The following is a 25573-nucleotide window of genomic DNA, read 5'->3' as shown; positions in this document are numbered from 1 at the left end:
CATCTACTTTCTGGAAAATATTAATCAGATCATGGTTATACAGAATGGTTAGCTTCTTTTTCCAGGATAATAAAGCCACATATTTCAGGAATTTTCACAAAAAGCTTTTGTTGATTACTACTATCATATGAAAGAGGAGTAAGTGGGCAAAAAAGGTTAGTGACAAAACAAGGCACCGACAAGGCCAGGGTCAGAGTCCCTGTCCCCTAGATTGTTCTTCTTTCTTTCTGCTTGCATTTGTCTCTCCTACTTATGGGGCCAGTTGTTTAAATGCTTCTATTTTCTAAAAGTTGGTAATTTATGTTGGAAGATAAGACAAACTATCAAGGTTAAATAGATTTTAAATATGGAGAAATGAGAATTTTTAAAGAATATTGGAAGATCAAAATGTCTACAGATTAACTCCATGTCAAGATAAATGGATGAAGTGAAATAAAAGTAGTTTTTAGTCTACATAATTTGCTTAGAATGTCTGCATAGGTAACAAGGATTTGATTACAGATTTTCCCTCAGAAAGATTTACACACAGGAAAGAAAACATCTAAGGAAAAGACTCAACTAATCAAATAATATAGACATCTAACATGCCTCTATATTGACTTGCTTGACAAAATATATGCTTAACAATAAATACAATTGTAACATTTATTTCCAATAGTTAATCATAATCATAAAATAGCAAATTATTAGTTTGAATCATATGAAATTGCTATTTTGTAGGTTGAAGCTAGTCATATAGCAGCTATTTTGCATGATTCAGTCTAATAAATAGGTATTGGGCTAGAATAGATACTGGGCTAGAATTTTCAAAAATACTGCTAATTTATGCTGCTCTCTTCATGTTTAATGCTATTCCTATGTTTATAGTATAGAATATATATAGACATATATACACATATATAGTAGACCCTCTTTTTAAATATATGCACAAAAATGACACTTTAGCTATTCCTACTTTGGTGTTGGGGTAGGGAGAGGGCATAACTGTTTGTTGAGATGCTACCATTCTGAAACAAACTTTCTATCCCCTATAATAAACCCGACATGTAGAGAGAAAAATCTCATCAACCCAGGGTTATTTTTTCCTGGATATAGGCCTACTGGATATAGTTAACTATTTAGTATCATGTGCAAGTTAAAAGACAGTAATGAATATCCCACCATCATATACACAGATTACAGTTCAATAATTTACAAGGCACTATTATTTCATCCCTTTTTACAATCCTGTGAAAAAGGAAGTGCAAGGTGTATTCTTCCAGCATTATAGACAGAAAATTGAGATTAAATGATGTATGAAGGATATAATTTGTGTTGAACTAGAATTCAAATTCCCTAACTCCTGTTGAATAATCTTGTTCTACTGCACTGTTTTCACTATTGCCCCTACAGGAGGAGGCTGAACTTCACACTTCATCATAAGTTTTAATTTGAATGGTTCTCAAAGCTACTGTCATTTTAAGAAAAATATATGAAAAATACCTATAAGGGAGTCAGAATTGGATTTTTCTTATCAGAGTCCTGAAACTTCTTAATGGAAAGTATAGGAATGTCTATACTAAAATTCTCTACTCTCTGAGAACTGGGCTGGAGTTCTACATAAATGTGGGTCTCTTAGTTTAGTACTCAGAAATAAAATCTGGGGATGGTCTACAGTGAGTCTACACAGACTGACTTGCCTTTCTCTTAGAAGGTTCAAGTTACCTTTTCTCAAAGCAATCTGCTTATCTATTGTCCTGATGCAAATTTGTATAGCCATGTAGTTCTGTAGATAGGAATAATTTTATGGTTGAGCTGAGAATCTTCCCAGAGAGCATTTCACTTTTAGGCATCTGTCAAATCTTCTCAAAACCTACATTTGTGTCACTATTGGGCTACTGTCAACATCCAATTCTTCGTTACAGTAATACTTTCATACATATAGAGGTGGATATATTTTAATAGATTATTGACAATATGTATTTAGGCATCCCTTAATTGCATACTATAAAAGTGAATATAACTGCATATTAAGTGAGACAATGGGCCTTTATTCAGAGTCTTAAAATACAGTTTACTGTGACACTTAGAAGACTCTAAGAAACAGTCACCGGTTTTTAATAACAGTCATCCATCTTCTTTTTCTGATGCTGTTAACATAAAAGGAAAGAGGCTTTCTCAAATTGAAATGTTATCTGATTTGGGTGTTTAACATTTCTACTACTAACTTTGTAAAGTTACTTCTGTTCTTTGTAAAGGCACAAGCTATGAATATTTTCAAGATGTGATGGTATACATATAAGTATATGCAGGGTCAGAACTTTAATTTTTGAAATGTATCATACAAGAAGTCATAATTTCTTATAATAAACTAGGTCATTAAATGACACCATTTTAATGCATCAATCAAGTCTTTTATTGGTGCCATTGAAAGCTTTGGACATTTTTACCAACAACATCAGTCTTTATGATCTCCACAATAAGTCCAATGGAGTAAGGGTTCTGAAATCTTGTGATATGCTACCTCATTCAAATATTCCAATAAAGATATGTTTAGCTCAGTGCTTCTCAAGCTTGATTATGCATAAAAATCACCTGGGGATCTTGTTAAAATGCAGATTCCTATTCAAGTGGGGCCTGAGATTCTGGTTTCTAAAAAAGCCCCTAGATGATGTGGATGCTTTTGATTCAGAAAGCTTACTAGGAATAGCAGCAGCCTAAGCCTTTTGTGGATCACACATTTTACGTAGGCAGATAGTTTGGCAATTTCCCTTCCATACTTTGCTTATTTTGATAGAGACAAATGTCGAGTGGCAATCATTTCTGAACATTCTGCTTGTACCTTGTTTGGGTTTGTCTCGCATAGGGGTCATGTAACCTTCTTCATCCAGCTCTCCTCGTGGGCTCCGTTCTGGGGCGAACACTGTGGGGTCAGCGCTGTACCTCTGCGTGCTGCTGTCCTCTTGGACGTGGGGTGCCACGGACTTGCGTAAGGTGCCGTTACAGCAGGAGTCATCAAAAATCTCGGCGGTAGCCCCCTGAGCAACGGGGGCTTCTGGGATCGTGCTGGTGGTGGCCCTATAGGGCATGGGCACTCCTTGTTCTGCAGCAAAACCCCCATCTCGGTACACAAACTGGTTCTGTCAATAGTAGAAACACATTTGGACCAAAGGTATTGTTAGGAATAGCTGTCAAAAATATGGATGTTAATAGCCAAAAGAATATGGAAATTTGTCTTTCAGAGCAAAGTCAGAGTTTCTTAATTGAGTTTTTACCCCTAATAGTCAATGAGTTTGAATTAGACTAGAAACACCTAAAATTCCAATTTTTCTTATAAAATAAATCAATTGTGGGAAAACATTTTGGAAGTATATATTTTAATTTTACTAACCACCTAACACATGATCTAATAAAAAGTATTTCATGTTCCTATCCCACAACTGCCTATTTTTAATGTAAAAATTCAAAGTGACTCTTCAAGACAAATGGCAATGTCATTAACTATAGGCAGTTGCCATTAAGAACAGAAGTACAGTGATGCAGTTTGAATGGTGATGTTTCCTTATTGCCTTCTAGTCTGTGGTTACTGTGACTCTGAGTCTCTAGTATCTAACTAGAGAATCACCACTGAGATTCTGACTTTTTAGCCCAAGACCTATAATCGTGGAAGTAAAGATAACCTCTTTACCCAGAAGCATGATGTATGAGCCCAGGTAAATTCTTCAGATAAAAATCAAAAGCTACTGTTGATGCATGATATCTCAACTCTGGATTATCTACTGAGATAAAACATATCTACATAGGCAGGTACACAATCTACAGTAAATTCTTAACTCACTGTTGGCAAAGGCAAAATGAGGAAATTATGGTGAGGCAAGGGAGGAAACATGATAAGCAAAGACCAAAAATCCTAAAAGATGAAGGTTGATTGTGAAATACTTACTCCTGACATGGGGGTGTAGGCAGGAGGAGGGCTGTGTCCAATTTCACTCTAATAGGAAAGAAAAATGGAATGATGGATGTAATAAGAGGTAACATGAATGAAAAAAAACAAAAAAGAACAGAAAAAAAAAAAAAGAAAAGCCACATGAGTTGTATGAATCAAAGGGGAAAACATGCACAACAGTGACGTTTGCTAAACAGTAAAATTTTATGCACTCTGACGACAAGCAAGTTTATTTATATTTTCTGAGGATGTTGAATATTTTAATTCAATCCCTGTAAAGAAGAATTATATAGAAAAAGTAAAATTTTAAATGGATTAAAAATAAAGTTGACAATAAATGTTCTTCTGATTAACCCTGGAAGAAAGGGAAAAGCAGTAAATTAACTTGAGTTGTAAATGAGGAACCCTTTCCTTTGTTACATGTTAAATAACTGGAATGGCCACATACCACAGCATTAACTTTCCTCTCATAGGAAGAAACTTATCTAAAAGGAGATAGAGGTGGACTTCAACTTGCCTGGAATAATTTTTGCTATCAAGTTACATTTATTTTTCCCCATTTCAGCAAAGGGTCAACTTCTTAGCCTCTTTTATAAAAAGGTACATAATATTTTCTCATCAGTCTTTTTTTTTTTAAGTGAAGAAAAAGCAGAAAATCTTGGAAAATCGTTTCTTTACTGGAAACATGCTTTGCATACATTAATTTTATGTATTTAGAATCAGTTGAAATTAGATTGCAATTAATAAAAAAAGACAGTCTTATGGCTTAAAACTCTAGCTTATGGGTTAAATAAAAGTCAATATAAAAATATGATAAAATATTAAGGACAACGTTCCTTATGGTAAGTACAGGGGATGTATGAACACAACCTCTGTTTCCTAGCTAAAAATTTTATATATATATATATATATATATATATATATATAATCAATCATTTATTAAACACATTTCTTGAGAAACCATGGTCTATGTATGCGCCAGGCACTTTTCTTAGCACTGGAAATAATGAATAATGCAAATAAAAACAGTTGAGTTTATGAACTTTGCATTCTCTACCTTCTGGTACAGAGATGACTAAAATAAACCTGAAAGACAACGTCTTGAAACATCTGTGAAACAGGGCTAAATCTTATTCCAGATCAACGTTTTTATAATTTAGAGATTCACAGACTAATCTAAGAACATGGTCCCATGGAGATTAACTGTTTAATACAAATTAATAACAACTAGATAATATAGTTTTCCTTAATTAACTTAGCCTGCTGGACGAATCAAGGGACAAACTCTGAACCCCTACACTGAATTTACATTTAAACTCTGCCCATAACTGAGTCAATTACATGATGGCATAGAAAATATTTATCTCTTTTCTTCTCTAATAACATAACTAACAACACATTGAAGACTATGACATGGAAAGTTAGATATATTTAATATGCACTGCATAGGAGGTGCTTTTGTACAATAGACAGATTGTTGTATGGTATGTTAGAAGCACCAAGCTCCAGTCCCAATTACAAGTGATATGGTCAATCGTGAAATATCTCGGACCCTCATTTTCATCCTTGGCCTATTTTATTCTTAATGAAGATAAAGTACAATATTATATATAGATGAACTTTTTAAGCTCTGCACTATTATACAAATGTAGGGAATATGTGAAATTTAAATGTTCACACCTGCTAAGTCAAATGTTTAAAGTCAAGCAATCAAATTGCCAAGGCTTCTCATCAAAGAAGCATTTTAAAATGCCTACTTGTCTTCCATAGCACCTTAAATATAGGTACATTTTGCTACCTTTTAGAGTGTCATAAAATAAAATTCATTTGTTCATAAAATTTGAGAAATAAATTTTCCATATAGTCCAGTGATATGTAAAATAGAGGGCTGGTACAAAAATATGACACCTGCCTGCTGGACCTTTATCATATTACAACCTTGGCCTTACCCTATCATTAAACCTGGATTATTTGGCAAGCATTTAGCAAATATTTATTAAATTGCTACAGTGAAAGCACAGGAATTACGGTAGATGCTGGAGATACCATGATACACTAGGAGAGGCATGTCCAGTGGCCTTTTGTAATTTACATTGTACTATCAAACATTACCTGAGATTATTAGAAGAAAAGGTAAGAGTAAGGTGAGGCTGGAGTGAATTTATTTCAATTTCATGATTAGATATTAAAAGGCAACGTATTCCAAAATACTCATAATCACCAGTGTTCCTTTGACCTCTTCTTTTGCAAGAGTTGCTATACTGGGTAATGTTCGATTAGAATCACGGCTGAGGAAACAGCACTGCCTACTGCACATTTAACATTTTATAAAACTTGAGAGATAAATGATCAAAAGAATAACTCACAAGTCATTCTTCATCAGGAAATACTTTATTATCTATATTCATTACCTGGGCTAGACCGCCTTCAATTGTAAAGGTGTTGTATTAAAAATAACTAGATCTCTTGCAGTTAGTCTGTTCCAAGACACAAAGTGCAGCCACGCTTTATTAGAATGGATCCGCTGTCCTTGCTTTGACAAGTCTTTCAGTCAGCAACCTGCCAACTCTGTATCTAGACACACTGCCAGAGACCATCACAGTAATAGGAGTGTCTTCATGCTTTTTCTAGTTTTCAGCATTAAAATGGAAAAAAAGCTAAACAAAATTCCCTTAGCATTCATTGTTTTTAGGGTTACTGGCTGCTTTTTATGTTTCTGTTTCCATTTTTTCCATTTGCCTTTTTTCCCTTTTCCATGATAAAAAGCACCTCATTCATATCTCCCTGGAAGGGCAATGCAGCTACAAGGGAACATCTGTGAGGCCAATTAGCTGGGCTGGAAATGTGATATAATTGTTGTTTAAATATATTTAAATTACATGTTAATCACTATGTCATAATTTATAGGCTTTGAAAATAACTTTTTGTACTTGAGAGCCAAGCCAGATTTTACTTGTTTTTGCTGTTTTTAGTTTGTAACAAGCTCTTCTCTTTCCCCACACAACCATCCCCCAGTTCCCCACGCTTGAAAAGCTGAACTTTTAATATTGGAAAGAATGACAGCTGCAAGTAAATTGGTTGAGTAAAAATTAAGATCCCCACAATCAGAATGAGCTGCAGTGACCTTAACGTTCTAAGCAGAACAAAGCAGTGCTCTCAGTTAAAAGGCTTTCATTTTTTTTTTTTTATTGTGCCACTTTCTGCTGTCTGTCAAAGCCCAGCTTTGATGATCTTCAGGAAGCAGCACTGGGTACATCTGTTCAATTAACTGGTGAGGGGATTTACAGTCAGCAGGACAAAGATAGAAAGAGGTGGGCTATGAACTGGCAGGTGATCTGGAGCTTGCTCCTGGTGGGGAAATATGTAAGGGTGATGAAGAGAGTCAAGTTTAATTTGTGGCCACAATCACTGGGACACTGTATGATTAACTCGGACCCAAATGCCAGGGGTTATAGAGAAGGCAAATGTCAACAAATACATCAAATACAGTATTAAGTGCACTTTTAGATACATCATGTCCTAAAATTTACTTTTCAGTTGAATGATAAAGATTTGAACCTTTGTCTTACTACATGTATTGCATTTCTCATATTTATCGTATTAATTAAAACGTATTTATTTTATATTATTCCTGGGAAATGTTTAATTGTTAACTAGATGAACTGTGTCCTGTGATATTTTTCTAAATATTATACAAATGTATCTTCTTAGGAGACAAACAAAAATACATGCTTAATGCCTAACTTCTACCTAAATTAAACATGTGCTTAATGAGAGAGAGTTGTTTTTAATCTTCAGATAATTGTTACTTGTAATATTAACTATAGAATTAAAGTTTCTAGGGCCAAGAATCACTCTAAATCCTTTTAACTAAAATGGCACGTGTCTCTATAAGACGGTGCTAATCCACCAGCACTGATATATTACCTAGACACTTCCACATAGTAATTATTAAGGGTTCTCAATTTTTTATCCTCCTTGGAATATATCCTTAACACTCTGATGGGCATTTTCACATTTCACAGGTCAGGTAGCAGATAGATAAATTTTTTTTTCGTTTTCTTTCGTTATGTACAATTCCTGATGTATGGTTATACCTCTATATCTTTTTTACAACTAAGTTCAATATACCAGCGTTTGAGACATCTGGATTTTGAATCTTCATTTTCCATAAGGCAACCAGAAGAAAACAAGCAAAATGTGTTCATATTCCCCAAACCAGTAAGAACTGGGGAAGCCTATTGCATCTAGGCAGCTGGCTCACACACACACATGCATATGTGTGAACACATATGTTACACAAAATGCCTTTTGTCTCTTTAGATATGTGTTTATTTATTAATGTACTCATTTATTTATTTAGTTTGATTACGTGAGATGCTACTTTAAAAAACTTTGTTTTTACACACACACACAAGTTAATAATGATAATATAATAATAAATAAAAATATATTATAATGATATAAAATTATAATAAATAAATAAATTAATAATAATGACCCTAAGCCCCACCTGAAGGAGTATTAACTTGTGCTTTCATTCTTTGTTCACTTTTCACTAACCCTAGAAGTTAATTATAAAGTCTACTCCTTCACAGATGAATATATTACTTCTCTTAGGAAAATTGAGAAATAGCAAGGGAAACCAACATGTATTGTATACCTACCATATACCACAGACTAAAATATTTTAGGTTTTATTTATTCATATGACCTTTCAAGGTAAATATGATTATTAAAAATTATGACTCCCATTTTGAAGATGAGAAAACTGAGCCTCAAGGAAAATAACAGTCTTTCCCACGCACACACACAGCCACTGGCGGCTCTCTGAATCCTACATCTTTTTATTATGCCACATGTAGATTTTGACTTTAGCATTTCTATTTTCTGTTTCCCCTCCCTCTGCCCCTGCATAATGCCTCAACTCTTCTCTCAAATAAGATTTCATGGTTTCCCTTTCTTATGAAAAACGAATCTGAAGGAGAGATTTGAGAAATTAACTAGCCTTAGTTATAAAATACTGAAAATGCCTTACAATGTTGCCCCTCCCATCTTACTTGCATTTTAATTTACTACAAGGACTTAAACAGAAAAGGAACTAAAAGTAGAATGTTAAGTGCTAATAGAAGATATATATATATATAAATACACACATTATGGTTTTAGATCAACAAAAAACGACTGTTAGGGAAGAATACACACACACACACACACACACACACACACACACACACACACACACACATATATATGTATCTCTTACCTGGACAAGAGCAAAAACCAACCCTGAAGCAGGAGGAGATGGTTTGACATAATGGGAGAGCACAAAGATCTTCCATGACAGCACTCTTGCTTATGGATTTATTGTTCCTAGTCCAGGACTTAGTCAATAAATTCCTCTTCTTGCTCCACTAAGGGTAAGTAAGCTATTGTAACCCCAGGCAGCAGTTCCTATAGCCTTTCCAAATATTAGTAGAACAAGAAGATATTCCTTCTTAAAATATTCATGGCTAGATGAGTCAACAAAATGGGAGCTGAAAACTCCTCACTTCATACCTTTCAGTTTTAAGTGTGTTCGTATTACATGATGAAGTTGAAGAACATTATTAGCACAGTCAAAATAGAAAGGATATAAAGAAATGTGATTTTACATTAGTGCCAACATTCCTTAGCTTCATTCAAGATAAGCAATAAGAATTCTGTCACCTTTCTTGAGATTAGTAATCATGTAGAATTTATATCTCTTCATCCTGGGTGCAAGTTCTAAATGTATTTTTGTTTTTAGTTCTGGCAACTTTCTTTTGCATTTCTTTTGCCTCTTTATTTTGTTTACATTTCTTTTCACAAGCATGTTGTAATATCTGAACCTTTTCCTAATTATCACTTAGCTACTAGTTGACATATGTAGCTAGAAATCTAAAAAGGAGAACTTCCAGGGGGTTCCTTAAACATATTGCGACAGTTCTTTTCAGTTACAGAGTACACAGCTATTTTTCCTAATTTTTAAACTCATCCTTGAGAACATCTAGTTCAATTGCACTATCTGTTTGAGTCTAAACGAAATCATTAAGCCTTTACTATGTCCAAATTCTTAGGTACTCTAATTCTTCAAGTACATCCAAAAGTTATCTGTCTCTGTGCTTGATTGTTTTTTATCCCAATATCATGAGGATTATTTAGTGAAGACTTCTTAGTACATGAAAAATGCATTGAGGTCAGGCAAGTTTTGAAGACGAAAATACCATAGACATGGAGCAAGCAGCCACATGAGGTCCTTCTACCTCTAGGGTTACATTCTTGAACTTTTTGTCATTAAACCATGTGACTTTTAACAAATTCCTTAATCTCTTGAACCCTCAGTTTATTTAGCTCTGAAAAGAAGAATGGGGCTATAAAACAGGTAACGGGAAAGATCCCTTCCAACTATCAAATTATATGTATGTAAAATGAATATTCTGCATGAAGCCCATACCATTGATTGCTAAATATTGTAAAATGTGATTAGCATTAAAGCAAAGGCATCTTATAAACTTTTCTCACATAAACATTTTTAAAGTATATTAATTATTTTTTTCTTTTTTCCCTTTTCTCTAAATGGAGTATCTATGAAATACCTTAGACTATATGCAAAATATGATTATGCTCTAGGGAGGCAAGACCACATTTGGATGTGACTAATGAAGATAAAATTTTGAATTGAAGTTTTATAATTTAAATTTTCCATTTTACTGATGGATACACTGATGCTCTAAGACGTTAGGTTAATTTTTCAAATCACACAACTAGTTAGCAACAGTACTAGAAACAAGATTCCCTGAGACTCCCTTTAATGTACATCCCATTATACTTACAGCCTCAAATTGGCATTAATAAATGATAAAAAGTCAGTTTTAGAGTTTTGGAGGTAAATTTGATGTTTTTCAGAAAAAAATATTTTCCTCAATAGAGCCAAAAGCATTTGCCTTAAACCATGATGGCATTTATTTACAGTTGAAACATATACTGATATAGTCTTAAAGTGAATTTAATGCAGCTTTGGTTATAAAACAAATATATACATCATTTTTTTCTTATTGAATAGGCTATATGTTTATTAGACAAAAGGGATACCCTAATATTAAGTACTATAAATAAAAGCTGTCCTTATATCATTTGATTAAAAGCAGTGTTGATTAAAATGATACTTTACTTACAAAACAGATTAGCCTCCATGTAGAGAGAAAATATTATTTAAACCTTCTAGCTATAAAAGCCAGTAATTATACATATGCTTATTGTCAGTTGACATATTTTCACTTTCATAGTATTTATCTCTATCTGTGTAATTAGATAATGTATGGGAAATACAGAAATAGTTTAAAAATTAAGTAATCTATAGCCGGGGTCCTCAACCCCCGGGCCGCGGACCGGTACCGGTCTGTGGCCTGTTAGAAATCACGCCGCACAGCAGGAGATGAGCGGCGGACGAGTGAGTGAAGCTTCATCTGCCTGCCCATGGTTCCCCGTGGCTCGAATTACCGCCTAAACCATCGCCCCTGTACCCGGTCCGTGGAAGAATTATCTTCCACAAAACCGGTCCCTGATGCCGAAAAGGTTGGGGACTGCTGATCTATAGGGCAAAATGAAAACAAACAAACAAACAAACAAAATTATAGACACTCTGAATGTCATGAATGCCATTACTTTAGAATTTGAAATGCTAAGTCTTGGCCTGGGTATAATAGGTTTCCTTTTATACTATTAGTAAAGACTGACTTAAATCACAATTTGTGTGTTTGTGTGTGTGTGTGTCTGCACACATGTGCACATGTGTATATATGTATTCATATACACATTAAGAAAATTAATTGCTTAAAACAAGATAACAAAGTTTTACTTAACTCATTCAAACTAACACATTTTCTTTTACAGGTTGTTAGCCCATTTGTGGGCTTGTTTTTGCTTTGTTTCCACTGTTTTTCACATGTGGATATTATTTATCAGCAAATGAATCGTGTTCACTGAAATACCATTTACAAAGGTTCTACTTGGAAATGTTTGTTTAGTGGTTATTCAGAGTTATTCTATTTACTTGCAAATAATAAGCAACAGTAAAATACTTTATATTTCAACCTCCTCTTTAGCAATAATCCAAGCTCTGGAAGTTTTATTATACATTCAAAATAACAATGACAGTATTTAGAGCAATCTGTGTGTGAGAATGTAAAAAATATGAAGGGCATAGTTTGTGTGTTAGGAGATGGAAAACAAATAATATAGAAAACAGAATTGCAAATTTTATAAATCTAATTTTGGTACATAGATTTTATTCAGTGTCTTAAATGATAGGTGTTGGTAACAAGCAAACAAGTTACCAAAATACAGATAACACTTTCAGTGTTCCTATCATTTCAGTGTGGATTAGGTTGGATATATCTTGTTATGCTAGTTTATGCAAACTGTTCACCAGATAAAAAGTGAATTGGTTACAATGGTTGATTTGTCCAACTACTGCTCTTTAAGCTAGCAGGTGGCACAGCTGTTGCTGTACATAAAAAGATTTCTAACAGTCCACCTGGAATTAGGACATCTGGTTTGTGCGAGCTGATCTGAATAATGTACTGTGCATACTTGGGTACAGCTACTAACAGAGCAAACAGCACATGGCTCTCCCATCAGCCCAGAGCAAACACCAGTTACATTTCACAGAAGCTGGCTGCTATTTACAATTGTTCTGAGCCAAAATGAATATCAGATTAAAGGCAGTACCCCAAGAGAAAAAACCTCTCTCCGAGAGCTACTTGTTGCCCATAGTCTAAGGAGTTTTTACCATTTTCAAAAATCCCCCAAATTTGATTTTCCTGCATATAAAAAGGAAGAAGAAAAATATATAAAGAATTCCTGCATCTATTTGTGAACCACTTTGGAATTTCCTAAAATAAAAAATGACCAATACTTCTTAGTTTCCTATTTAAACCGTTTGCTGTCAAAGTCAACCTAGATTAGCCAGAACCATGGTCATAATAGTTTCCTTTCAAGTTCTAAAATGGCTAACAGTTTAATAAAAAATATGAAGAAGGCAAATAAATATAATAGACCAGAAACTGGACAGTCTAATTTAAATCTGACATGGATGCCAGAGATCACCCAATTGCTTTCTCCCTATTTTCAGCTATGGTAATAGAGATGGAAAGCGACTTTCCTCAAGGTCACGCAGCTAGTTACTAACAAGCAAAAATCAATGGGCCCAATTAGAAAAATATTTTTATGGTTTACTATGAAACAAAAATCAATCTGCTTGGTATCCTTAGATTATGTCTGCATAGCTTAGTCAGGGGCAAGCCAGGTGAAACTCTAGAGCAATGAAGTCTGATTTCTACATTTCCTTTTCAATTTCAAGCCCATGATTTTTTACTCCTCCCTGACAGACTCCAGAGCCCACTGATTCTTGTCCTGGTTCTATAGGAAATGGGACCATAACATCCTCCCATAGAAGATGTAACATTCTGAGTCAGTAACTTACATGCCCAAACCTCCTCTCTTAGCTACAGCCTTATCCTCTTCTCGGGGACTGGGCTGTAGTTAGGCCAGAGGGCATCCATGTAGTCTGATTAATTTGGGGAAATTTTCTCAAATTGGTGGTAGTAGATCATAATAGCCCCACCTCAAGTAACACTGAACTATTGAGTACCAATGTGTACTCACATAATTAACTGCTGACCTGACATCTCTACTGGAATGTTCCATGGTTTTTCAAAAGTCACATTTTCAAAATTGAAATGAACATCTCCTCTCCTGACACTAAATGGAATTCTCTTATATTTTTTGTTTGGTGAATGGTATCAACAAGTTATCTACTTGTGTAAGTTAAATATCTCAGTGTCATCTTTGACTTCAACTCTATCTCACTCTTCATAAGCATCCAAAGTCTACCCATTTAAACATCTTAATACCTCAAGAATCCAACCATTTTCTCCATCCTCATTGATACTATTTTAGTTGTGGTTTTAAGGTGCCATATAATTTATCATTCTAAATGGAGATTTTGAGGGTAAAAGAAAGTGCTATTAATAATTAAGCCAGGATAATAGACGTATACCAGGACTCTCTAGGGAAAACAGGCACAGCACACGTGATGAACTTAATGATGACCTAATTTCTTGACTAGACTACTGTAATAGTTTTCTAGTTGATCTCCTTGATCTTTGTCTTTCCTTTTACTCCAATCTAATATTCACATTTCATCCCCCTGCTTAAAAACCTACAAGACCCCTTCTTGCCTCAAGTTAAAACAAGTCTCAATTTCCTGTGGCACTGAAAGCTTTTGGTAGCTATGGTTCCTGCCAATTTCTCCAGCTTCACCTCTCTGCTCTCTCCTCCTATGCCTCCAGTCAAACAAAGTGCTGGCAGTTCCTCCCATGGTCCATTACCTTTGTCACCTCCAGTCTCTGCCCAGGCTCCAGCTGTTTCCTCAATGCTCTTTCTAGCTTTTTTGCCTTGATTACATATTAATTCCATGGAATGTTATCATTGCCCTGATTACACTTAGTTTTTGATTCAAAAATATCATCCAGAACCTATTCTGTGCCCCATGTGAATAATTTAGCAACCGTATTATAATTGTTTATTTACTTCATTGGTATGTCTTCTTTCTTATTTAGAAGAGGACTTACTTAAATTTACCATTATATCCTTGATACCTAGCACAGGCAGGGACATGGACACGGTGAATGTTTAGTAAAAGTATATTGAATCAAAGGATGGTTAGATGGAGAAGATATTTAAACCCAAAGTTTGGCTTTATTAATGAGAATCTCAGGGCCTTCAGCCAGGAAGTGGGATATGTTTTACAGAATAAAGGATTTTAGCATTCCTTAAATTATATATTACACACATCTTATTCTGCAGATACTCAGGGTGAGTCCTAAATTGAAATTGAATCCCAATACAATTATCTGAATATTATATCTTATCTAGTACACTCATTCTTCCTGTCAATTAGGTACTATTTCTGGAGGCATTGTTTAAAATCTTAATACTAATGACAAAAAAAAGGTATTTTTACAAATAATGAATGGTTACAGATGAAATGGATATTTCACATCTAGTTATAAAGCTTCAGCATTCTATCACTAGTATGACAACACTCACTTGAGACATCTATGTTGAGACATCTATGTATTTCCTAATGCTTTGTAGGTCTAGGAAGCTCAGCCTTCTGCTTCATCCTGAAGAATATAAATTGTTAAGTAAGAACAACAGGAAAGACAAACCCTGAGGATAAATTGCCTGTAGGCAGATGGAGAATGTAGTTTTGACCCATAAGATCAAACACAAATCACTACAAGTATCCATTTTAAGTGGTACATACCACCCACCTATATTTCTGTGCATATCACAGAACCTATAGGGAAGAGTCATTTTAAATGTTTCAAAAAGGCTTTTTAGAATAATAATGGCTAAATAGTATAGAAGATCAAAGTTATAAACAGATTAAATTCTAAATGTCTAGGAAAGGAAGAAGCTACATGAGAAGAGCACTTGATTAGGGAAGAGAACTGCCACCCAACAGCTCTGCCGCTGTAGATAAATTTTCCTCAAAGCTTAGTGTCCACATTTGTAAAATGGAAATAATAATGTCTGTCTGCCCGCTTTATGAGTTTTATAAGTTCATGTTCATGGTAAATATCTTTGAAAAAAATGTGTTATATAAATGTGCAACATGATATTTTTTTCTAGTAATCAAAAAGAAAATACAGCTGAATGCTGACTTGTCCAAGTAACACTCATACAACACCATACTAAACGCTGCAAACCAAGCAAGCATATGTTTCTTGTATACTAGAATAAAAGTATGCAAACAGCTACCTATTTTTTATCTGTGTGATGATAGAGTTCATTTCGCAAATTTAGTATCACATGTCATTTGAAACAACTGTCAAAAGGAATTGGTGTTACTGATACAAATAAAAAATAATTTACAAGTTTCAGTTGAATATATATATATATATATATAGAGAGAGAGAGAGAGAGAGAGAGAGAGAGAGATTAGTACATCATTTAAAGTAATCGTAGAACATTTCTTTGAAAATAAAAAAAAATGATATGCTTTTCTTAGTACAGCAGTAAATCAAAGCAAGACCCTTCAGAGATCTTTCAGCACTTAGACACAGAAAGGTGCATATTAAATATTCAATAATAAATTCCTTAAGCTGCTAGAATGAATTCACTGAATGACCTAACAGTAGAGATTATGATGAATTGAAATAAAATCTTCATTACTTTTGTTTTCTTTAGATGATGAGGGTGCTAGAGTCAAGGGAAGTCAAACATTAGAAATTCCCATCTCTAGAGAACATGGGTTGGCCTTGATTTTCTTGAACCATTTCTACACATCCAGACAGACTCCTCATAATAAATGTCTCAGAATTCATGCTGAGGCATTGTCAACAGGCCAAGAAGTCCTCAGTCCGGAATGTGCACTTAGATTAAATGTTTCCTTCCCTGCTATCACTGATGTTTTCAGGGAAAGCTGGCACATTAAGAGAAGCACATAGTAATATAAGAAATGTTTGAACTCTCCTACCCTGTTTGGTGGAGAGAGAATTCCTATGTGTTACCTCTTTAATAAGTTAAGATTTGAAGCATTTTATAGATTTTAAATGTATGCTAAACACTCTTAAGAAAGACATGTCTTGGAAAGAAAGTAGCTAAGTTACAGAAAAGTGCTTAGCTTTGCAATCTGAAATAATTTGATAAATGACTTGGAGTTGGGAAAAATAAAATAGATTAGATTTTTCCACATATTGTATACTCCAGGCTTTTTCCCAAGGTCTACCAAACAAACAACAAAAAAAGTACTAGACAGACAAGAAAAGCCCCTAGTTTATTTCCCAGGCCACTTTGTCCTTTATTATGTACTAGCACAATTATTATTTATCATTTCTAAAGAAGATATTAAGCCAAGGTGCAGCTATGTTCTGACAAAATAAAATATTAATACTTGATCTTATGAACATAATCAAAAAGGAGACTGTGGTTGGTTGTCTTTCATGCCATAAGTCTTAAACGCTAAACATCCCAGGCTCTCATAGGAGCCTTTACTCTTTTTATTTGTAAGTATATATCCAAGAGTTTTACAAACTGTATCTATTTCATATGTGTTATCCTTTAGGATGCAAGCTCCTTAAATACATAACCAACTAGTTGTATTAGTATCTCTCTTCTTTCTCCCAAATTTACTTATCTAAATATTAAAAATATACCTAGTAGCTCAGATTTTGCCAAAAACAATGCATGAGAAGAGGATGTTTGGATCATTCTTATGACTGATCTCTTAAATTCTTATTGAAAGATAGGTAACCAAAAGCTCAGGTGAGAGCAATTAGGAATAAAATCAGCACACTGACAGCACTTTTAGGATTTTAATCCAGTCTGTTGCCATACAGAAGCATACTGAATGTCAATTATGCAGGAGGAGAAGATATTTCCAAGGGAGCTTGATGTAACCCCAGGTTGTGAATTATTTGTTTTGAAATGCCTTCATATTTTCCTGCTTGGAAATTCTGGTCAAGAGAAGAGCAAAAACAAGTAGCAAGCTCATCCTAAGCATATGGTCAGGTGAACATTCATAAAATATTTAGCAGCCCACAAATAAAATTTTTAAAAATGCTACATCACCCGCCTCCAGAAGGGAGGAAGGAAGCACAATAAATAAAGGGTTGTTTGTTATTATATTAAATTTCCGGGGTCCACCCCATCCAACTTGAGTTTCTAAATACCAGAAGCCCCAAAGGAAGTTTTCACTAAAGTGCTATTTGGAACTAGGAACACAGACATAGGAATTCTTTCTCCACCAAACAGGGTAGGAGAGTTCAAACACTACTTTACTATCGCTGATGTTTTCAGGGAAAGCTGGCACATTAAGAGAAGCACATAGTAATGCAAGACATGTTTGAACCATCACTTACGTCAAACTTCTCATGCAGTCTCCTTTGACTCAGGAGAGAATCAGTCTTTGTTTTAGTTCAGATTTTAAAAAGCAGTCATAATTTTCTCACTAGAAGCAAAGCTGGCCTTGTTACTTCCCTCTTAAAAAAACCAACTTGTTCAGATGACCCCAGATGCATTCTGTTTGCCCCTATTGTAACACTTTTCTCATTGCATTTTATTGCCTAGCTACTTATCTGCAAATTTCTTGAGGGCAGGACTGGATGTGCCTCTAATGGGCAACCACGGGATTAGATACATAGTAGACACCTTAATAAGTGTTTGATCAATGAATAAATGATTGAATAAATAGATGCTCTTCGATATGTGCCTGAAATAATCAGCTATTTGAGTGAGGTAAGTGAAAAATTTTGAGTCTGATTTAGTGAATAAGCAGCTACTAGTAAGACTATTCAGATAGTTCCTTAAAGATCGAAATTAACAGTTATGAGGAATTTAGTGATAAATTAAAAAGTTAAAATTATTTACTATTGTATTCATCTCTTTTTTTTTTTTTTTTTTTTTTTTTTGCGTTACGTGGGCCTCTCACTGTTGTGGCCTCTCCCATTGCGGAGCACAGGCTCCGGACGCGCAGGTTCAGCGGCCATGGCTCACGGGCCCAGCCGCTCCGCGGCATGTGGGATCTTCCTGGACCGGGGCACGAACCCGTGTCCCCTGCATCGGCAGGCAGACTCTCAACCACTGCGCCACCAGGGAAGCCCTATTCATCTCATTTTTAAAGAACTGAGTACTGAACTTATGGCAATGATAAAACAGCAAAAACAAACAAAAAAAAGTGGTCAGCAGCAGAATGAGAAGCAATGCATCATTGTGGTGAAGAGTATGGCCTCTAGGAATACAGAGCCAGGTTACCTGTTCTGTCATTTAATATCCATGGCTCAATTTCACCATGTACAAAACGTGATAATAATAGTAAATATCTCATAGGGTTTTCATGAGATTAAATAAACTAATAAATATTATACGGTTAATATGTTACCTGGCACATAATAAGTGGTAATAGTTGTCACTTATTATTATGTATTCTGTGAGTCATCTCATATTGTTAAAAATATATGTGATCATTAGGAGTAAAAGAATGAGTTTAGTCATTTAAACTCAGGAGTAACCAATAGCTTGGTCTCTGTAACACAGAACTACAGTACCTGGCTCTAAATAAGAAGAAATTATACCAAACTCCAAATGAATCTGAATAACATACATTTCAATGTCTCCAATATGCAAAGAATTTTAAACATTATTATTGTCTTCCAGAGAGGGAAAACAATTAAGTATGGATGTTACTACAACCCAGGAATCCCACTACTGGGCATATACCCTGACAAAATCATAATTCAAAAAGAGTCATGTACCACAATGTTCATTGCAGCTCTATTTACAATAGCCAGGGCATGGAAGCAATCTAAGTGTCCATCGACAGATGAATGGGTAAAGAAGATGTGGCACATATATACAACGGAATATTATTCAGCCATAAAAAGAAATGAAATTGAGTTATTTGTAGTGAGTTGGATGAGTGAAGTAAGTCAGAAAGAGAAAAACAAATACCATATGCTAGCACATATATGTGGAATCTAAAAAAAAAAAAAAAAGGTTCTGAAGAACGTAGGGGCAGGACAGGAATTGGAGACGTAGAGAAGGGACTTGAGGACACAGGGAGGGGGAAGGGTAAGCTGGGACAAAGTGAGAGAGTGGCATGGACATATATACACTACCGAATGTAACATAGATAGCTAGTGGGAAGCAGCCACATAGCACAGGGAGATCAGCTCCATGCTCTGTGACCACCTAGAGGGGTGGGATAGGGAGGGTGGGAGGGAGGGAGACCCAAGAGGGAGGAGATATGGGGATATATGTATATGTATAGCTGATTCACTTTGTTATACAGCAGAAATTAACACACCATTGTAAAACAATTGTACCCCAATAAAGATGTTAAAAAAAATGAAGTATTGATACAACAACAACAAAAGTATGGATGTTACTAAACTATGTCTATAATTCTCGTTGGACAAAGCAAATGAAATTGCTTGTGAATTAAACTTCTAATTTCTTCCCCTCTCTGATTTACAGTACTTCTTTCATCACAACACAGAAAATATTTTACAGCAAGAGATACCGTCACAGTATTTGCAATTTTTTCCACAGTGGTCTACTCCTCTCTCAATTCAGCCTTTGCTCAAGTGTAATGAGAGGCTGGTCCATAGTCATTCATTTACAGTGTCTGAGTGAAAACTACAGAACTTTTCATCTGGGCAGGTGAATGGCAAAAGGGACTGAAACACAAGATGCTTGTGATGAGGGTGTGTCAATGGCAGCAAGTGCACAAAGGAAAGCTGATGAGCGAGCCCACTCCCCGCTACCCACGACCATCCTCTCCAATCCGTTTCACGGAGCAATCAAAGGATATTCTGAACCTCCCCAAATGCCATCAATCCTTATTGAGAAGGAAATAGAACATCTCTCTCTTAAGCCTTTGCAGGAGTAATCATCAGAGCAAGCTGGCCTGAACAGGGAGCTTTGGCAGACAAAGATGGATTTGTCAAAATAAATAAATAAATACAGACATACATAAGTTAAATAACCTTCACAAAATATGAATAGAAAGTTGATGATAATCTCCCAATTCTATTGTGTAAAGGGTAAAGAAACTCACAGTTGTGCTCTCCAGGTCTAATACAGTAAAGAATAGGCTTCTTGATGAGATGTTTCCCATAATGTACAGCAGAGCTGGGAATCTTGTGGCAATAATACTAAAAAATAACCATCTAAATTATTTAGATAAAACATTCATTAACATTCCAGATCTAAGTCTCTAAGTGGCCCCTCCCTCCTCTTTGTTTCCTTCCCTGGCTCTGATTTTCTTCTTTAGCACTTTTGTACAAAGAAGGGAAGAAGCCTCTTTTGATTGTTTAAAAAGGCTTCTTAAGCTAGCTGACAATTGCTCAAGTGTAAAATAACTTCATAAAGGTCACTGAAATGTTCTTTAACACTAGACTCTCCTTAAACAAGCCATATTTCTGTGGTCCCTGTTGTCTCTGTGTTGCACGGCCTGTTTGGCAGCGTCCAATTCTAGTACCCATGAAGAAGCAGCAAACAATGATGTCAACAAGCTCTTTCAGATGAATCATTATTTAATAGATGAGTCACTCATTTTGGAGTCAGAGGGCCTGATACTGGTTTGGTTCTTGAGTTACCAAGTTCTCAACCAAGTTACCAAGTCAGGGATTTCAATTACTGTGTCCTTGGGATTCTGCTGTGAAAATAAAATGCCTCCTATGTCAAAGTGCTTTGTAAACTTTAAAGCATTATTCTGCTATCTCTTATTTTTGTGAATATTCCAGGAATGAAAGTGACTCTGTTTTTACAATGTATTGCTTGTAGTGGACTTTGAATCCTCAGAGGGTGAGAAGGGGTGAGGGTACTTTTCAAAATAGTAGGCTAAAGTAAAAAAAGGTTTCATAAATATTGTCCCAAATATTTTTTTTTTAAATTAAAGAAATAAGAAATCTGTACTAACTGTGTTTTAATAGTTTGAGTAATTATTAGGCTTTTTTTTGGAATGGTCAATTTACAAAATTTAATTGTTTCTTTTAACAATTTATTTTTTACAAGTACTACATTCATATTTTAGAAAAATCATAGAATACATATTAACAGAAAGTAGGAAATAAAAGCCATGCAGTCATAAATAATCACTGTTAATATTTAGATGCATAATATTTGATGTTAGATCATATTGTATATACTACCTTGAAGCATTTTCATTAAAACTATATATTATTGGCATCTTTCCGTGTCAATAAATAACTTCAATAGCATTGCTCTTAATGGCTTTATAGGCTTTTATTTATATGTTGTTTATTATTTTTCAGAGATGATATATTGATTTTCCATGTTCTTTTACCAAATGAAGGGTGGGTGTTAAAAGTTTAGACTGTAGACGAGACAGGTCTGTGTTCAAATCTCCCTTTTTACCATACAAGCTGGAAGTCTCAGCAAAAAGGCTTTGCCTCTCTATGTTTGTTTCTGCCTCTGTAAAATGTAAACAGTAAATTCAGCTTACCCTTGTTGTGAAGATTAAGGGTAATAAATGCAAAAGCTCAGAGCAGAACCTAACACACAAATATGTGATCAATAAGTGGTAGTTATATTTAAGTTTGTGTTTGAAAACTTTGAAACATTTGTAAAACTTGTAAGGATCCCTTTATCTTCAAGCATGTAATTACTGAGTCCCAACACGGACGTTGTTCTCCCTGTTTTTCGTTTCGATTTTGGCTCTATCAGTTCCATTTGATCCTCCTAAACCATTAACTCTTGATTACAGGGAGTCTCACAGGAGAATAAACAGAGGAGGCAAAACAGCAGCAGGCCTCTCATCCCACTCCCAGCAGGAGACTTTTAAACCAATTGATGCTAAATCTCTTTAGACTTGAAGTCAAAAATCAAGATGTCCAGCATTTGGACCAGTAAAAAAGCAGATAGAACCAATAGAGGGTTAAATGTTAGATGTGAGAGATCAGAGCATGGCTTCCCACCTCTCCCTTCAAAGTAAAGGACACGGAGCTCTGGCTTTTACCTTTCCTAGTATCAGTTTACAAACTGTAAGATGAGAGTGTTTGTACTAGAAGGTCTTTAAGACCCCAGCTCTGGCACTCTATGAATATATAACTACTTACATGTCACCTCATACTACAATGGGGCGGCTCGGTGGTGCAAATTACTAAGAGTTGATCTATATACTTGGATCAAGGGCAAACCACACTGGTTATATTTGTATTTGGGGAAAATCTAGTTGAAATGAGTGACTAGAGAAGGACACAAATACCAAGGGAAAGGAAGGAAAAGAAAATGGAAAATAAGAGGGAAGAAGATTATGTTGTTGGTATGGTAAGAAGAGTCAGGTGTCTGTGTGTAAATGGAAGCATGGAATTTTATGTACAGGAAATAACATATTATTATTATTTTGTATTTACTGCCAACCTCCTCTCCTTCCTTAGCTTTGAAGATGGGAAGTTGTAAATATCTTGTCGCCACTTCAGCCAGGGTCAGCGGATCACTCTGATTCACCATGCTCTAGGAAACATACCACCTCTATTGTATCTGCAAGCATGCATTTATAGGCATTGGTATTTAGTTTTAATCTTTCATTTTCCAACAGAAAGAACAGATTTTCTAAAGAATAAACAACTGTAGAGGAAATCACAATGTACTATAGCAAGGAGGTGCTACCCCAAGTCCAAATCTGCTAGAAGTGATTTCTATGAAACCTGGAGATACAATTTGAGAAAGAAGTCCAAAAATGATATCTTTCTTAAGAAATTGAAAAATAATTTAATTTTGTGTGTAATTCCTAAACATAGGGTTACTATAAAAGATTTATCATTACGTCTAACATGATGTCATGTCCTGAACTCTATCTAAATCCCTGAGGAGTCAGGGAGAAATAAAAGAATAATAACAATGGAAAAAAGTACTTTGTTAAAGAAAAGTAAAGCTTACAAAGAGTAGTATAACTAAAACAATATAACCAGACTTTAAGAAAGTCACTGGTGGAGAAGACACTGCACAAAAAGGCATAGACATTTTGCTGATAAATTAATCATTTGAGAGAATGAGGGCTACCCCCAAATTAGTGGCAAATCAGAGAGATCAGAGTTATTTTTGATATCCCAATAATGTCCAAGAACTTGGGAGACTAAACAAATGCAATCTGATGTTATGTTCTTATTTAGGGGAAAAAAGAAAATAAACAAATCTACCATGCATAAGGAGCAATAGTTCTTTGTTAAAATATATAAACTACCCACCCATGCCTCCAAACTAAAACAGAAAGCACCAACATGATCTGTATTTTGAAAGAGATCAAAGTAGGGATAAAACTTGCAGCTCTAGGCAATTTTATGTGTGTGAGTTGACAGCAGTGGAAAATAAATTGCAGTGACTGGTCAACTGGAATGGCCAAGGCATTTCCTAGGATAAATGTTCAAAATCCCTTCAACTGTTAGTGACAATAAGACTATATATCATATAAAGCAAAATCTAATATAATATATATCATTCAAGTTTATCCCATTGATGAAAATGAAAGGAGTACTCTCAATAGATGAGGACAAAATAAAGGAGTTAGTGCTAATAAGTGATCAGGTGCTTGAAATATTCACAGTATTGTCTTTTATTTGGTAAACCTTATATGTAGAAATTGAGCCTGTCTGAAGAAATTTTAAAAAATGTAGCCGTCAGTTAGAATGATTTTGTAGTAATTCCTGTGAAGTGATGAGGCCCTGAATTAGAGTCATGGCAGGAGAAACAGAAGACAGGAATTTGAGAGCTGTTTCATAGGAAGACAAAAAAGAATTCTGCTTTTAATTGGATGATTTTAATGAAAAGCAAAAGATTTTAAAACCACATTTCAAGCCTTCATAACACTGACAAAAAATAGGAAAATTGGGAGAGGATCCATCATATCTCTTCATAACATAAAAGAGTCCTCAAACATGTGTAGTATAGAAATATTATAAAAACAAGGATTTTTTAAAAGTATAGTTAAAAACACATCTCCTTGTCTTTGTTCATGCTGGGGTTTTTGTTTGGTTTTGATTTTTGCTTTCCTTTTGATTCATTTCAGTCTCACTCTACCAAAATTCTACTTCTATTCCAAGCTAAATCCAATAATGATAGAGTCACAAATGACACTCTATAGCCTCTTTAACTGATTTGGTCTTTTTCCTACAATACCTGGCATATTGCTCTCAGAATATTATCTCCTCAAACGGAATGTGAAGTCTTTGAGGGAAGAAGATTTGTCTTTCAGCTCTGTACCCTCATTGCCCAACACAGTGCCTGGCCAAAGATAAACATTCAATGTATTAATTCATTTACTCTTTCACCATAGTAAACTAACAAGTTAAAAGATTACTACTTAGATAGGTAACACTTTGGGGCAAAACCTACCTAGTGATATGGAGTGTCTTAGTAAGAAGAGCTCCTTCTCCTGTCTTGATCGATAAAATTTAAAAAAACAATACCCAAGTATCATATCAAGGATACTATTCAGGAATCCTTGACATATTTTGGAAGAAATGTAAAACCAATAACCTGAGACTACAATCATTTATCATCAAGTAGCAGCTGTTGTTAGAATTGATATTGATCCTTGGTAAATTGCAACCAGAGTAACCTTGTTATATCATCACAAAATCTTCCCACTACATCATTTAGCTATGAGATGCTTCCTTAACATGTGTCCTTAGGTTTTTCTCTTCTATAATCAATCACAAAAGGAAAAAAAAGTTGTGTATAGAGGTAACCCAAAATGTTTTGGGGCATTTTTCAATTAAATATTTTCTAGAAGAAAATCTAATATGAATGCATAAAATAAATGATTATTTTGAAAAGTCATCCTATGAAAAGATAGTTAAAATTACAAGGAGCTCTTAAGTGATCTAGTTCAATCTTCTCAACATTGAAGTAAAGAAACTGAATCTGATTAAGTAATATGACCAAGGCTGAAGTGTCAAAGAGTTAGTTCTAAAACGTGAGATTCCTGACATCCAACTTAGTTTCTTTTATCCAATTATCATTAAGGAAATGAAAAGTGTTAGTTCCATAAGTTGTAAGAAGTTTAATAGCAACTTGAAATAAGGAACTTCCTTC

General features: G+C 34.8%; 1 protein-coding gene across 1 annotated transcript in view; it reads right to left on the bottom strand.

Annotated features, from left to right (window-relative positions):
- Window positions 1–25573, bottom strand: part of ERBB4 (erb-b2 receptor tyrosine kinase 4) — a 1112967-nt gene that overhangs the window by 8395 nt on the left and 1078999 nt on the right. The window contains exons 26-27 of the mRNA XM_067740710.1: window positions 3923–3970; window positions 2822–3119 (exon numbers count right to left, since the gene is read on the bottom strand). Of these exons, the coding sequence (XP_067596811.1) occupies window positions 2822–3119; window positions 3923–3970 (346 nt within the window). The remainder of the gene's footprint in view (window positions 1–2821; window positions 3120–3922; window positions 3971–25573) is intronic.

This window comes from Pseudorca crassidens, chromosome 6 (genome assembly GCF_039906515.1).
Source record: "Pseudorca crassidens isolate mPseCra1 chromosome 6, mPseCra1.hap1, whole genome shotgun sequence".
Taxonomy (NCBI): Eukaryota; Metazoa; Chordata; class Mammalia; order Artiodactyla; family Delphinidae; genus Pseudorca; species Pseudorca crassidens.
The sequence above is the reverse complement of the archived record's forward strand: the minus strand, read 5'-3'. Positions and strand labels throughout refer to the sequence as shown.